The sequence below is a fragment of the Aegilops tauschii genome, chromosome 6 (assembly GCF_002575655.3).
Source record: "Aegilops tauschii subsp. strangulata cultivar AL8/78 chromosome 6, Aet v6.0, whole genome shotgun sequence".
NCBI lineage: Eukaryota > Viridiplantae > Streptophyta > Magnoliopsida > Poales > Poaceae > Aegilops > Aegilops tauschii.
The window spans coordinates 245,493,719-245,509,432 of NC_053040.3; the positions used below are offsets into that span (position 1 = coordinate 245,493,719).

Consider the following 15,714-nt stretch of genomic DNA (forward strand, 5'->3'; position numbering starts at 1 on the left):
ACGACGAGTATAATGCAACGGAAATGGTGGAATCTCAAAAGAGCTAAGTGGATCCCTCGGTGAAGGAGCCGAAGGTGACTGTGGTGGTGGCATGCGAGGAGCATCGTCACGAGGACGACGAGTATAATGCAACCGAAAGGGTGGTATCTCAAAAGAGCTGAGGGGATTCCTCGGTGAAGGAGCTAGAGGTGACTGGGGCGGTGGTGAAGGAAGAATGGGAGCCTCCGATGGAGGAACCGGAGGAGACAAAGACGGTGGGGACGATGAAGGAGTGATGGAAGAAAACTCAGGGAATGTCAGAAAAGAGATCGACTCATGAGTGGACGAACCATTGTGGGTGGGGGAGCGAGGGTAGTAAGGGCGAGACTCATCAAACGTGACATCCCGGGAGATTCTCATCCGACGGGCAACAGGGTCATAGCAGCGATAACCCTTATGCTCGGTACTGTACCCAAGAAAGATACACTCAGTTGACTGCGCGATCAACTTGGTGCGCTCTCGTGATGGAAGAAGGACGTAATAGACACAACCAAAACTCCGGAGATGACTGTAACCAGGAGGTGTGTCAAAGAGACGCTCAAAAGGGGCACAACTCTGAAGGACGAAAGAGGGTTGTCGGTTAATGAGAAAAACAGCCGTGGAGACAGCCTCAGCCCAAAAATGAGGCGGAAGGTGAGATGAAATCATAAGAGCTCGAGCTGTCTCAAGCACATGGCGATGCTTGCGCTCAGCAACACCATTCTGAGCATGAGCACCGGGACAAGAGAATTGAGGAAGAGTACCCTGCTCAGCCAGAAAACGAGGATGTGCAGTCGAAATGTACTCACCAGCAGAGTCAGCACGAAAAACACGAATAGAAGTCATATTGAGTGCGGACCATAGTAGCAAACTGCTGACAAATGGAGAGAAATTGACTGCGAGAAGACATAAGATAAATCCATGTAAATCTCGAGTAATCATCAATAAATATCACATAGTAGGAATGAAACCCTAGCCCTCAACCTGCTCTGAAACCATGTTACGAACTGAACCCTTGTATTGCTATGGGCCAAACAGGCCAGATAAGTACAAGGTACATGTGCAAATAGACCCCTATATAAGGGAGAAACTACACAGCCCTATACACAGCACTATAACACTTGACACCTTGCAGGATTGATTCCCTGATGGGAGGTATCAAGGTCTTTAGGAAGAGAAATAGAAGTTGGACTCTGAGAGGAGGCCTGTACGAGGAAACCCAAGCAATCAATAAAGTCAAGTCTTTTTCCCCAAGCTATTCTTTTCCTCCTCTGTTACCCCCTCAACACCGGCAAGACACCTGCCCGGTGGATCTTCATCGGTCCTCAGGCACCTTCAGGCCATGGCTATGCGCTCCAACCCACGATCCTAACACCTAGCCTAACCCAACTTGCTTGGGACAAAAGGCTTCATTGTTGTTGTTGTTGTTGGTGGTGGTGGTGTTGTGACATCTGTTAATAACAGTATGGTAAATAGTTCTCTGTTATGTGGCTCGAATTACCTTTTAATCAAATGTGCAACTTTGAAATAGTTATGATTGCCACATATACTTGAAGTTCGAAGTTCGATAATACATTTGTTTCTGGCAGCTGAAGAAGTAGAGTAATTTTCCTTTCCATTCTTTTGCAGTTTGCCTTCCAGTCTTATAGTGCTGACGATGATGACTATGAAGGTCATAATTACAGTCTGACTGGGCAGCTTTCTGCCGTCCGTATTGTCTTTCTTTATCGGTTTGTCCAGGAGGTATACATCACTAAGCCAAGTTGGATTATCTGATCTTCCATGATATGTATTTTTTGAAGTGCTTTTTCGTTTTGCAGTTTACTTCTTACTTCATGGAGCTTGCTACCCCTCACACTGAAGAAGCAATTAAGTTTATGGATAAAGTTGGAGGTTTTGAGTGGTTGATTCAGAAATATGAAATGGATGGTTCTTCTGCTATAAAGCTGGATCTTTCACTTGATACACCCATTATCATTGTCCCGAAGAATTCCCAGAGTGAAGAGTATGTCCATGCTTTATGTTCTTCAGTTTAATATTCTTTAGGATTGTTTCCATTAATTAATCTAATAGTTTAAAATAACTATGGCATACCACACTTGTGGGACAAAATTTTGGCAAACAGGAATGATGAGTCGTCGAGATAGCGACCTGTGAATTAGTCTAGACTAGCTAGGATTAGTCGTGGTTAATCGTTGACTACCATCATGTACCATGCGTTACAAATATTATCCTAGATACGAATATAGCACACACAAAATGCGTCAAGGGGACGCATGTACCATGAGTAAGGCAATGTTGACAAATAAAACAAAGGAATTTAAACATATGAACCATCAGCCATGCCCATTAGCCATGAATGAATACTGAACAAGTCAACACATCATGTGTCACACAATGTTACAACAAATAGTTAAGTGGCATCAGCCTAAGTGCATAACAAATAAGTTCCTGACGACATTATTCCCTAAGAAAAGTTCCTAAGGACATTATCAAAAGCAACAAAAGGCTGCACAATCCAGAAGTTTTCTCCAGTCCCCATTATTTCGCATCACATCCTTCGGCCTCATGTCAAACATCTGGTTGCTCATCCAATCAAAATTCACCGGCTTCATGGCTTTTTCCAGCATCATTTTGTGTTTCTCCTCCTTTGTCGTCGTCGCTATCAATGTCCCAGTTGTCCATCTCATCTTTGCCCTCACCCATGATATCTTACTAGAAGGGTTGGGCGCGCTTCGCTGCACTGTTGGTGTTGTTGTGATTTCATAGTTTTTGTTTGTTATTTGGTTTGGCGCGCTGGGAAGATGATGGTGTTTTTTTTTTAATAATGCGGTGTCTTGGTGGGCTTTCTTGGCAGTGTGATTATGTGTTATCTGCTAACCAACCCATACTTGTGTGGGGAAGTTTCTTTACGCTAGTGGCCGCATGTATCATATTGGTGCTGCATTGTCACATGTTGGCGCTTTTTTTCGTGGTAGTGCGAGGGTGCACAGGATTGATATGTTTTTTATAGGCTGCCTCTGCCGATTACTTCAACAAATCGTTTACCCGGTCAAAATCGTTAATCAAATCCAAAATTGAACACCTTAATTAAATGAGAAAGCTCCTTGAGAAATCGTTGACCCGGTCATAATGGTGAACTAAATCCAAAATTGAACACCTCAATTGAATGGGAGGGCTCCAAACATAGTGAATTAGAAGATTTTGCTACTACTCAACCTCTTCTTCAACAACTGTCTCCATCCTCTTCCTAAAACAAGTGATATGAGGGCCTATGGATCTACTAGTATCACCACGAGTAGTCCTTGGGAAGTTCCGCCCTCTTAGTTGTCATTTGGTTTCACGGTATCCTCCCAGGATCCCCGCTATTTCCCTGGTTAAGAACCCCACATGGAAAATTAGTCTCGATTTTCCTGCCGTAGCATTTGGTGGAACTGAGGAGAAGTTCATGTCCCGGTCGATCCAATATCTCTGGGTTTCCCTCCCACGTCTCCCCACATCAGGAGAATTGTCCCCAGCCGCCGTTTGCGTTCTCTTTGCCTCCCACTTACGAAATCCGTAGGCTATGGCCCGACCTCCTCTGCCTTGGCCTTCCTGTTGGCAGTCTCCTCAACAACAGCACCCGCTTCGTCTCCTTCCAATCACGAGCAGTGGCCTCCCCTCCCCTGGGTGTTGCCAAAGAACCAAATGGAAAGGAGATCATCCCCATGGGAGAAGGGGATCCCCTGTGTCCGTGAAAATCCCCCAAAGGGATTTGTTACCCTGGGTAGTCCTCCCCTTGCAACCAAACAAAGCCTTAGTGTTTCCGTAGCACCCATTTCTGAATAAACATCACCCCAAGTTAATTCATCACCATCATCGTCTCGGTGAACAGGTTTGGCATGAGCAAACCCATTCATTTTCCCACTGAAATTCCTCAAGGATTAGTGGGTTATCTTCTTCCCTTTAGAGCCTGCCTCTCCTAGCTCCTGAAATCTTGTTTTCATTCTCTGCTTGTATGAAACATACATGCTTATTCAGTTTCTTGTGCTCCAAATGATTTGTGGTATGGATCTGCAAGCACAAGTTTCATTAAGCAATGAAATGGCAGCTGCAATTAACATATGAAAATCACAATTTTGCAAGCTACTTAAGAAATGTACTCCAATTGCGCTTGCAGCCACCCGATGACGAACAACAAAGAGTTATGATTCTCTTTGCCAACGGTTGGAGCTCAAAAGCAAGTCCACCATATGCATCCCACCAAGAAACTACAAAAATATCATGCATATGAAATCAAAGTTTAGACATTGCTCAAACTGATAAAAAATAAATAAATTATGCTTATATAAATCGTTGTGCTCCTCACTGCTCAAGAGACTTCTTATTTTCTTCTTACCCTTCGAGAAACCGGGAGAACACCAAAACTACTAGCGAAAAGCACTTTCACCTGGCTAGCACTTAGCAAAGTTAGTTTAGTTTGCTTGGAAGGGGAGCACATTCTTGTTATGAGAAGGGGTCATTCGAGCCTATGGAAATAGGATACTCTGTTTACATAGAAATCCCTACGTCCTTACATTCTATTTAGGATTAGGAATAGGTGTAATCAGACCTGCTTTTGACATATCTATCCTATTCTTATTTGGGTACCATATGCACCTCTTTGGGCTTCTATTGTTCCTTTTATCTCGGTCTTTGATCGCCATTTTCTTTGAGAAGCAGCCTTCAACTCTCTCATTGTCGCAATGCTTATCTTGCTCTGGTGTTCATTGCTACCATCTTCTGTACCACATCATTGAAGATTGACCGCAAGTGTTGCAGCAAGATTTTCTGTTTGTCTCTTTGATGTGATTTTTTCTTTTGCTTGGATTCAAGATCGATGATGCCCCATACAACATCTGTTCCATCTGTTGGTCCATCTCTTTCAACAGTATTTAGCACCTCTTTTTGTAAAGCCGGTTTCCCTTGCAAAGCTTCTTCACCATCAGCAATCCTTAGAGCAATAAATAGTGGTTGTGAAGCTCTCATGCAATTCTCCACTAAAGTCCAAAAGGGCAGGGAAAGCACAGTTTTTTCACTCTTCCCCGATGGAGTTGGCTTGAATCTGTTAACAAAGACAGCTTCAAAGTAAGCAACGATGTTGCAAAATGAGCAACTGCAAGCCTCATAAGATCACCACCATTGGTCTTCTTCCTCATCAAATCAAGAATTCTTCACTGAAACTCCGGTATCTTCCTAACATCCACCAGCATGAGATCCAAGCAGTGGGCAGCACAAGGGGTCCTGAAAATATGAGGAGCCCTGCATCAATCTGTTCCTCTAGCAACTTTGCAACCAAAGGTGCATCAAGTGATTCAGCGAAAACATTATTGGACCCCAAGAAGAACTGGACTAGATAAGGTAATTGATCAAATAGTGCCCCTTCACGGTTGAAAGGGAATTACATGCAATTGCTAGAGGAGCAACCTAATGAGGGGCGGGGAGGCTAGTGACAGTGGCAGCGGAAGGAATGTGAAGCCAGACAAACTCTTGTGCTGCGGTCTGGCTGTGAAGAAGGTGGTCTCTGAAGCCAGAAGAGTCAGTAACAAGACCTGCAGAACCTCATGGAAGATCTAGTAGCCGCAAGCAGATGCTGAAGTCCTGCAGCTGAAGAGGTCGGCTCAATGTGACTGTCCTTGCCGCATTAGGTGCAATGAGGACGAGGGTGGCTTGCACCTTGTGGAAGCCAGTAGAAGAGGCGGAGCACTGAAGCGGGAACCATCCGGTGCGACAGGCGGTGTAGCAGGTGAACGGGCAATGATCACTGAGGGAACCTCCAACATACCTGGAGGCAGGCGGAGCGGTGGTGGTGCGACCTGGAGGTAGCCTAGGCATCGATCTGCCGTTGGCGGCGGCGACACACCCTAGGAGGTGGCAACGGCGGCCTGAGATGGTGGAGCTTCGAGGAGGAGAGGTGGCTTCGATCTAAGAGGCTTGGACTGGGAGGCTTGGACTGGGAGCACGGTGCCCAGATGGGATTGTGACGGGAACTTCAATCTGGACACGGGCTTCGAGTTTGATGAGGTCGCGCTGGGGGCGGATGTGGAGATCGGCTCAGTCCAAGTGAGGAGGTTGCAATCGGGGGTTGGGAAAGCAGAAAATCGGGCAAAATAGATGAAGACGAAACCGAGGTCGATCGAGAGAGCTGAGACTGGAAAATTTCCGCTATGGGAAAAATCCCCTAAGGGCCTCTTTGATTCACAGGATTCTCAAAATGCAGGAATAGAGTGTCATATTCCTCTTGTATCCTACAGGATTACAAAACTACAGGAATTTGGCTGGAAGAGTGTTTGATAGCACATGAAAAACAAAGGAATTCTACCATGAGGTTTGAGTGGATGGAAAATTTCCTCCAAAATTTAGTACAAATGAATCCTATGGAAAAATTCCTAAGGGTTCCAATCCTGTGATCAAACAGGCACTGTAGGAAAAAATCGTAAGGATCCAGATCCTACAGGATTACAAAACTACAGGAATTTGGCTGGAAGAGTGTTTGATAGCACAGGAAAAACAAAGGAATTCTACCATGAGGTTTTAGTGGATGGAAATTTTCCTCCAAAATGTAGTACAAGTGAATCCTATGGAAAAATTCCTAAGGGTTCCAACCCTGTGAATCAAACAGGCAATGCAGGAAAAAATCGCAAGGATCCAGATCCTCCGAAACCTGGGCTCATGATACCATACTAGAGCAACTTCACTGTATTGCACAGCCCAAGGGGCAAATATATAGGACAAGAGGTTTGGAGTACAAGTAAGGAAATCTAGACTAATACGATTACTTATGGATACTCCTTAACAGCGTTAACGGCATTATGATACAAGAAAGCATGCCATTTATCTCCACTGTAAGGAGCAATTTTACTGTTTTGAATAGCCCAAAGGGGCAAATATATAGTACTAGAGATTTGAAGTACTCCTTAACAACAATAACGGCATTATGATACAAGAAAGCATGACATTTATCTTCACATCTTTCTGTAGCTATATACAACTGGATTTGGGGCAACTGAAAGTTAAAAATGATTTTAGTTGGCACGGAGGTGAAGAGAGTGACCCATCTGCTGTGCGTCTTGATGTTCTCCATGCTGAGGTATTTATTGGACGCAAACTAAATTGTTTAGTTTCCTGGCCTGGGTTATTTATTCTCCTGCTTCAATAACATGCAAATAGATAAATGGAATCAACATGACGGTTGGAGTCAATGGCACTCTCGGGAAGTGTATGATTCGAGAGGGTCATGGCATCAATGTAGGGGTGCGGCGTAGTCTGAGGGATGTTTTCCGAAAGGTCCCAATGCTCTCCATGAAAGTTCAGGTGATTAATTTGTTTTTCGTATAAAGTTTGGCTTGTTATCTCTTGCTTATTTGATCGCCATAGTTTTGTACTTTAGATCTGACATCTTGTTTTCTGGCCTGATTTTTATAGTGCAATCCTATTTGACACTGTATGCATGCTCTTGCTCTATTTATTTGTGCTCTTCACTCAATACTTGAAAAGTTAAACTAAAGCTGAAAGATAGTTCAGATGATAAGTTTCCATCTCCAGAATACTTTTATTATCTGTTGGATGCCAAAGTGACAATGATAAAGAAGTTACCAGAAGGTACCGGCGGCAATGGTTACTTGCTCAGCTTTATGTTGGCAGATGCATCAATGGAGAATATTTTATGAACTGTCCACCCCTATGTGGTTATAGCTGAAATCCTATATGTTTTTGTAATTCTGTGTTCTTTTTTCTGCAGATAGGATTACTGCATGCTGTTATGTCGGATAAAGAATACAACGTCATCACAAGTTGTATTTCGACAAATCTATCGGAGACACCCAATCTTCCCCCCAGTTTCCGTGAAAACGTAAACCGGACAAAAGAGTCAATACGCCTACTTGCGGATAAAGTTAACCTTAATAACCATTTGATGCTTTCACGTACTGTTGTCATCATGACTGTGAATGTCCACTATGCTTTGCTAGAACTTTGCAATGGTCCAGATGCCGAGTCACCTCTCGCGGAACTTGCTGTGAGTATCCTTTAAGAGTTACGCCACTTGTCTTGTAGGGAAAAGAATCGATGAGATTGTTTATCACTGGTCCTGTAAATATTTCATATTATGTGTCCCGCACATTTTTAATGCCTGTTCAAGCTTTTATGCAATGTATTTTTTAACCCTGATAGCATGTTGGTTACTGTCATACATTTCTTTTTCTGCAGCTAGAAGGTTTATGGGTTTCTTACAGGACAACTTCACTGTTTGAGATGGATCTATATTTGTCTATACTTAAACTTTCGATTCGTGATATCCGCCCAGATACAAAGTCTGAGATGCGCTTGATGCTTGGATCTTATTCAGAGACTTCTAAGCTGAACACACCAGACCCTTCATCAGATGGGGGGTTTTCTAACCTAACCATGCTGATACTAGATTATCGATGGCGTTCTTCCTTCAAATCGTTTGTTATAAGAGTCCAACAGCCTCGCATACTTGTTGTCCTGGATTTTCTGCTTCCAGTAGTTGAGTATTTTGTGCCTTCCATAGGTACAATAACAGGCAGAGAGGAAAGTCTGGACCCAAAAAATGACCCTCTTATGACCTCAAATGACATTGTACTTTGTGGACCTGTTTTCTTACAGAGAGAGAATGTTATTCAACTCTCTCCTGAGAGGCAACTAATAGTTGATGGTTGCGATATTGATGAGTTTACTTATGATGGCTGTGGAGGCACCATATCATTATGTGAAGAGCTTGACAAGAAGGGGCAGTTATACTCTGAGACTATAATCATTGTTGGGCGGGGTAAAAAGCTAAGATTCAAAAATGTCAAAATTGAGGTGCATGCTCAGTGAACTTGTGATTTGCTTAATTTCTTCCTTTAACATAACTATTATGGTTTTGAATGATGTCCTAATTTTTGACTCATACCATTGCTATGTACCCTAACTTCATACTTTTTGTATGTATACAAGAATGGTGCATTACTGAGGAAGTGTGTTTACTTGAACACTGGAAGCAGCTATTCAATCTCTGCTGAAGATGGTGTTGAGGTTTCAGTGTTGGAAACTTCTTTTAATAACGATGAAGACAATCGTTTCCAAAGTGAAGAATACAACAGACAATTCAATGCACTTCAGCCTGCTGCTGGTTCACCCTCAAACCAAATGTTGAATTTTACATTTGAAGCGCAGGTATGAGTTATGACACTAACTTTAGAAGTTATATCAATTCCCTGGCAAACATGCACCATTGTGCATTCAATTGGGTCCGTCTGTTAGTTAAATGCTACTTTAAGTCTTATACTTTTGGATTTGCTATTGACCGTTAGCCGTTTTTGTGCATACCACTGAGACTCTTTAGCAATCCATATGCTGGTATCTCAAAAGTGATAGACGTACGTGTATCAGTGGTAGTCTGAAGAGCTGCATGCTAAAAGCAGTCCCATTTCTAGAAGTTCTGGTTACAGTTAGATGGTTTAAGAGGTTTAGTAATGGCCCACGCTAGAGGCCGATCCTGGAGCAACAGGTACATTAGTCTTGTTTGCCGGATGTTCGCTCCCAGGGAACTCGTCTTCCATCTGGATCTTGCTAGATGGCAGGTTGCTTCCTCCAGAGAATGAGTGTGGAAGAAATTGGAGCACTGCTATTTGGCAATAGAGCATGAGGCGAAGGCAGGGTTTCTAGGCATGGCAGGCACTCGTGACCAGTCTTGACCGTGAATTCCTTGGCTACTAGCCCCAGACTTGGCGCATGCTGAGGCTTCCTGTGCAGGACGTTGCAGGATGCTGGTCATCAAGTGAATGTTGCTGGCCATGGCACTGCAAAATCTGAATTACAATTTGAAGTGCTATCTGCACTTAATCTTTTATTCCCTCTTGAATACACATGAGATCTGTGTATCATTGCATTACTGACAGTTTAAAACTACAACCATACACACCAGCGACAGCAAGGTGAGACTTCGACCAAAGCAAATAAACTACTAGACAGCCTTGGTAGACAGTAGCCTCAAGCGCCTAATCTCCTAGCTGCTGCCAAAATCCAGAGATGTCCTTCCTCCAGTATTTGCTTAAGGATCAGCTGCACATTAGGCTAGCTTCCATTGAGTACACAATCATTCCTATGTTACCACATCGTCCAAGTACCCATCATGATCAAAGTGTGTTAGTATTAATCTGAGGCGCATAGTAGATCATCCGAGGACCAAGCAATCACACGAGCACGACACCGAGATTTGTTAACGAGGTTCACCATCGTGGCTACATCCCCGGGGCCTGACTATGGGCGCTCCTCTCCATGACACCGCTACAATACCGCACCCAGGCCGCCCGGGCCCCAGCACACGACGCCGGCTCCCCTGCGTGTCTGTGCTATTATGATGAGGAACACTAGATGAGAAGAAAGAAAACACATGCCAGATCTGTTTGGCTACTTCTAGATGCTTCCACTCTAGTGTAGTATTTCTTTCCTTTTCTTTTCTATCCTACCTACTGTTTTCTAGAGTCTTCTAGTTGTGAGTAGCTATGAGTAGAATGGTGAAACTTACATAATGTTTTCTAGAGTATTCCAGCTATAAGTAGAAGTATGTGAAGGCTTCCCAAAGCCCTATAAATAGAGGTCCTCGCCTCTACTTTGGAGGCAGACTATGTACCCCTACCTATAATAGAACTTGTTGTTCTTATCTAAGATCTTGGAGTAGATCTTGTGCCCTAGGAGTTCTGGATTGAACTCTTGCTGCCCTATCAACCTACATTCGCCTCTAGAGCGATATCTAGCGCAGCACGTTGAAGCTGTTCCTTCAACACTTGTGCTGTACACATTGTAGCAGCAAGGTGGAGTTGCTCCTCCACAAACTTTGTGCTGCTTCAGGTGGTATCAGAGCCTCGTTGACCCATACTAGTTCTTGCTGTCCTCTTCGAGAGTAAGTTGCAGCAAGCAATGGAGCAATTGGAGAAGAGGATGGATGCTGCTGAACAACAAATCAAAGAGCTGCATGAAGATCTTAATAGGAGATTTGACCAGCTGGTTGAGATGATAAGAAAGGGTGTCCCCCCTGCTACCAATGAAGGAGATTCATCTAAAGAAGAGGAAGATGTTCATCAAGGAAGAAGGAGAGGTAATCTTGGAGCAAGACCGCCACGACAACATGTTGTTCAACGTGCTTCAAGAAGGCCAATTTATGTTGATGCTTCTGAAGGTGAAGAATATGATGATGCCCTTGAAGAAGCAGATCTCTACGCATATCAGAGAGTACCCAACCCTACATATGCAAGAGATACATACAAGGTGAAAGCTGAGATCCCAAGTTTTAATGGAAATGTTGACATTGAAGGGTGCCTGGATTGGTTATATGAAGTGGAGACTTTCTTTGAGGTCATGGAGGTTCCGGGAGATCGTAGAGTTCCTTTGGTCGCATACAAACTGAAAGGAGGAGCCGGTGCATGGTGGCATCGCGTTCAAGAGGAGCGCAGGCTGAGAGGAGAACCTCGTGTTAGAACTTGGCGACAAATGAAAGGCCTCTTGAAAGGGAGATTTTTGCCCGCTGATTATGACCAGATCCTATTTATCCAATTTCAAAATTGTGCTCAAGGAAATAGGACTGTTTCAGATTACACGGAGGAGTTTCTAAGGCTACAAGTGAGGTGCAACCTTGCTGAAACTAAAGAGCAACAAGTTGCAAGGTACATCAATGGTCTCAATGATGCTATTCAAGATCGATTGATGATGCAACAAATCTGGTCCGTTGATCAAGCACAAGCTCTAGCCTTAAAGGCCGAGAGGTTTGTGAGGATGAGAAAGACAACTAAGGCTCCATATCCTCCATATCCTCATACCGAAGGCTCATCTAGGAGCCAACCTAATAGAGTGGAAGAGAAGACCACTCCACCGAAGACCAAACAGCCCATCCCGAAGCAAACTAGAGGCAAGGGTAAGGCAAATGAAGGCCCAAAGTGCTATAAATGTGGTAAAGAGGGACACATATCCAGCGGCTGCCCACTAAGGAAATTTGTTAACACGACTATCCATGATGGTGAAAGTGATGAGGAAGAATACGAATCTGAAGATGTAGACGGATAAGAGGTTTGTCAAGAAGAAGGTGAAGAGGTGGTATGTGTGATCCAGCGTGTCCTATGTTCCACACCACAACTCGATGACACACAACGGAAGAAAATATTTGAGAGCAAATGCACGGTGAATGGCAAGGTATGCAAACTAGTGATTGATAGTTGCAGCTGCGAGAATCTTATCTCCCAGAAGTTGGTGGACCATTTAAAGCTTGAAACCCATGATCATCCAAATCCCTACACTATTGGATGGATCAAGAAAGGAGTGAATATGAGGATCACCAAACAATGCAACCTGCCACTTTCTTTGGGTAAGCATTATCGCTCAAATGTGTTGTGTGATGTGGTTGACATGGATGCCAGCCATGTTCTTCTTGGGAGGCCTTGGCAATTTGATGTGGATACTACACACAAGGGCAAGGAAAATTCTTACTCTTTCATTTGGAACAAGAGAAGGATCATTATCTTACCAAACAAACCCGAAGGTAATACCTCTAAGGAGGAGGGGAAAACTATGTTAACTATCTCCCATACCTCTCATGAGTTTATGGAAGACTTGAAGGAGGCAGATTGGTGTGCTGCACTTGTTGTAAAGGGAGAAGAGCACCTGACTGTTGAAATTCCAGCAAAGGTACGTGGTTTATTGGCAGAATTTCAGAACATACTTGGGGAGCCACATGGCTTGCCACCGATGAGAGGAATTCAACATAGAATTGACTTAATTCCGGGAGCAAGTCTTCCTAATCTTTCACACTATCGAATGAGCCCAAAGGAGCATGGTATATTGAAGGAGAAAGTGGAGGAATTGTTGCAAAATGGCCACATTCGAGAAAGTATTAGCCCATGTGCTGTACCAGCCCTACTCGCGCCAAAGAAAGATGGATCTTGGCGCATGTGTACGGACAGTAGAGCCGTTAACAAGATCACCGTAAGGTATAGATTCCCTATTCCCCGTCTAGATGATATGTTGGATCAGCTTAGTGGAGCAAGAGTGTTCACAAAGCTAAATTTAAGAAGTGGATATCATCAAATCCGTATAAGACCCGGGGATGAATGGAAGACCGCCTTCAAGACAAAGGAAGGGTTGTTTGAATGGCTAGTCATGCCATTTGGACTCTCAAATGCACCAAGTACCTTTATGCACTTAATGAATCAAGTCCTTAGACCCTTCTTATCCCACTTTGTTGTGGTCTATTTCGATGACATCTTGATCTATAGCAAGGATGAGGATGAACACTTTGATCACATTCGGAAGGTGCTAGAAGTACTAAGGGAAAATGAGCTCTACGTCAACTTGAAGAAATGTGTTTTACTGCAAACACAACTTCTTTTCCTAGGATTCGTCATAACATGTGACGGCATTCGTGTTGATGATTCTAAGGTTGAAGCAATCCGAGAATGGCCAACTCCTAAGACCATTTCTGAGGTAAGAAGCTTTCATGGCCTTGCAACTTTCTATAGGCGATTTGTTAAGAATTTCAGCACTATCATGGCACCAATTACCGAGTGTTTGAAGAAAGGAAAGTTCCAATGGGCAGAAGCAGCTGAAGCTAGCTTCAATGAGATTAAACAAAAGCTATCACAAGCTCCTGCCTTGGTACTACCTGATTTCAACAAGACTTTTGAGTTGGAGTGTGATGCAAGTGGAGTAGGCATTGGAGCTGTCCTATCTCAAGAAAGGAAGCCCATTGCTTTCTTTAGTGAGAAGTTAAGTGAAGCTAGACAGAAATGGAGTACCTATCAGCAAGAATTATACGCCGTTTTCAGAGCGTTGAAAACTTGGGAAGTCTATTTGCTGCCTAAAGAGTTCATTGTTTATAGCGACCATCAATCTTGAAGCATTTTAGAAATCAAAAGCATGTTGACCGCATGCTAGCAAGATGGGCAGCATATCTTGAGAGGTTTAACTATCAAATCGTGCATAAATCTGGAATAACTAACAGAGTGGCCGATGCTTTGAGTCGTCGTGCATGCCTCTTGACTTCTTTTGAAGCTGAACTTCCGGGCATGGGTCAAATAAAGGAGTTGTATGAGGGTGACGAAGACTTTGGCCATGTTTGGGTAAAGCACGCAAGGGGCCAACCATTAGGTGATGACTATTTGATGCAAGATGGATATCTCTTCAAAAATGATTGTTTGTGCATTCCAAGAAGTTCTCTACGTGACAAGCTGGTTAGAGAGCTCCATTCAAGTGATCTTAGTGGCCATGTTGGACGGGACAAGACTATCGCTAACCTGGAAGCTCGCTACTTTTGGCCACAAATAAAGAGAAATGCTGGAAAGTTCGTTCAACGGTGCCCCGTATGTCAGACCTGCAAAGGCCAAGTCCAGAACACAGGGTTATACATGCCTTTGCCTGTTCCTGTTGCTCCATGGGAGGACATTTCTATGGACTTCGTCTTGGGCTTGCCAAGAACAAGACGAGGAACTGATGATGTATTTGTGGTCGTGGATAGATTCTCTAAGATGGCTCATTTCATCCCATGCCGCAAGACAACGGATGCTCATCGTGTGGCAAATCTATTCTTTCGAGAAGTGGTCAGACTTCATGGAGTTCCAAGGTCCATTGTCTCAGACCGTGATAGCAAGTTTCTTGCTGCATTTTGGCTCACTTTGTGGAAGCAATTCAACACTGAATTGAAGTTTTCTAGCACTGCTCATCCACAAACAGATGGACAAACGGAAGTGGTGAACAAGTTTTTGGGTAATCTGATCCGTTGCATTTGTGGAGAAAGATAGGGGCAATGGGATTTGGCTTTATCTCTTGCAGAGTTCTCCTACAATAACTCCAAGCATAGATCCACAGGAAGGAGCCCTTTTTCCATTGTCTACACTAAAGTTCCAACACATGTGGTGGACCTGGTGAAGCTGCCATCAAGGGGAAACTCAAAATCAGCATTGTCCTTTGCTGATAATTACATCGAGTTATTTGAAGAGATTCGCGGCGCTTTGGAAGCACAAAATCAGAAATATAAACAACTTGCTGATTGCAAAAAGAGGCCAAAATCATTCCAAGTCGGTGATAAGGTGATGGTCTACCTCCGAAAAGAGAGGCTGCCTTTAGGTGTTAAAGGGAAACTTAGGCAGCGAAGGTATGGGCCCTTCTCTATCATGAGGAAGATAAATGATAATGCTTATGTGATAGATCTTCCAAGTGACATGGGTATCTCCAACACTTTCAATGTTGCGGACTTGACTCTCTACCATCCAGAAGAAGCGCTCTATGAAGATAACTCGATGGCGAGTTCCAAACAACCAGGGGAGAATGATGAGGAACACTAGATGAGAAGAAAGAAAACACATGCCAGATCTGTTTGGCTACTTCTAGATGCTTCCACTCTAGTGTAGTATTTCTTTCCTTTTCTTTTCTATCCTACCTACTGTTTTCTAGAGTCTTCTAGTTGTGAGTAGCTATGAGTAGAATGGTGAAACTTACATAATGTTTTCTAGAGTATTCCAGCTATAAGTAGAAGTATGTGAAGGCTTCCCAAAGCCCTATAATAGAGGTCCTCGCCTCTACTTTGGAGGCAGACTATGTACCCCTACCTATAATAGAACTTGTTGTTCTTATCTAAGATCTTGGAGTAGATCTTGTGCCCTAGGAGTTCTGGATTGAACTCTTGCT

At 43.6% G+C, this 15,714-nt stretch overlaps 1 protein-coding gene across 1 annotated transcript in view; it reads left to right on the top strand.

Annotated features, from left to right (window-relative positions):
* Nucleotides 1-15,714, top strand: part of LOC109750884 (uncharacterized) — a 70,412-nt gene that overhangs the window by 36,053 nt on the left and 18,645 nt on the right. The window contains exons 29-35 of the mRNA XM_020309810.4: nt 1,648-1,761; nt 1,839-2,023; nt 7,018-7,126; nt 7,207-7,350; nt 7,778-8,053; nt 8,245-8,862; nt 8,998-9,216. Coding sequence (XP_020165399.1) covers nt 1,648-1,761; nt 1,839-2,023; nt 7,018-7,126; nt 7,207-7,350; nt 7,778-8,053; nt 8,245-8,862; nt 8,998-9,216 — 1,665 coding nt within the window. The remainder of the gene's footprint in view (nt 1-1,647; nt 1,762-1,838; nt 2,024-7,017; nt 7,127-7,206; nt 7,351-7,777; nt 8,054-8,244; nt 8,863-8,997; nt 9,217-15,714) is intronic.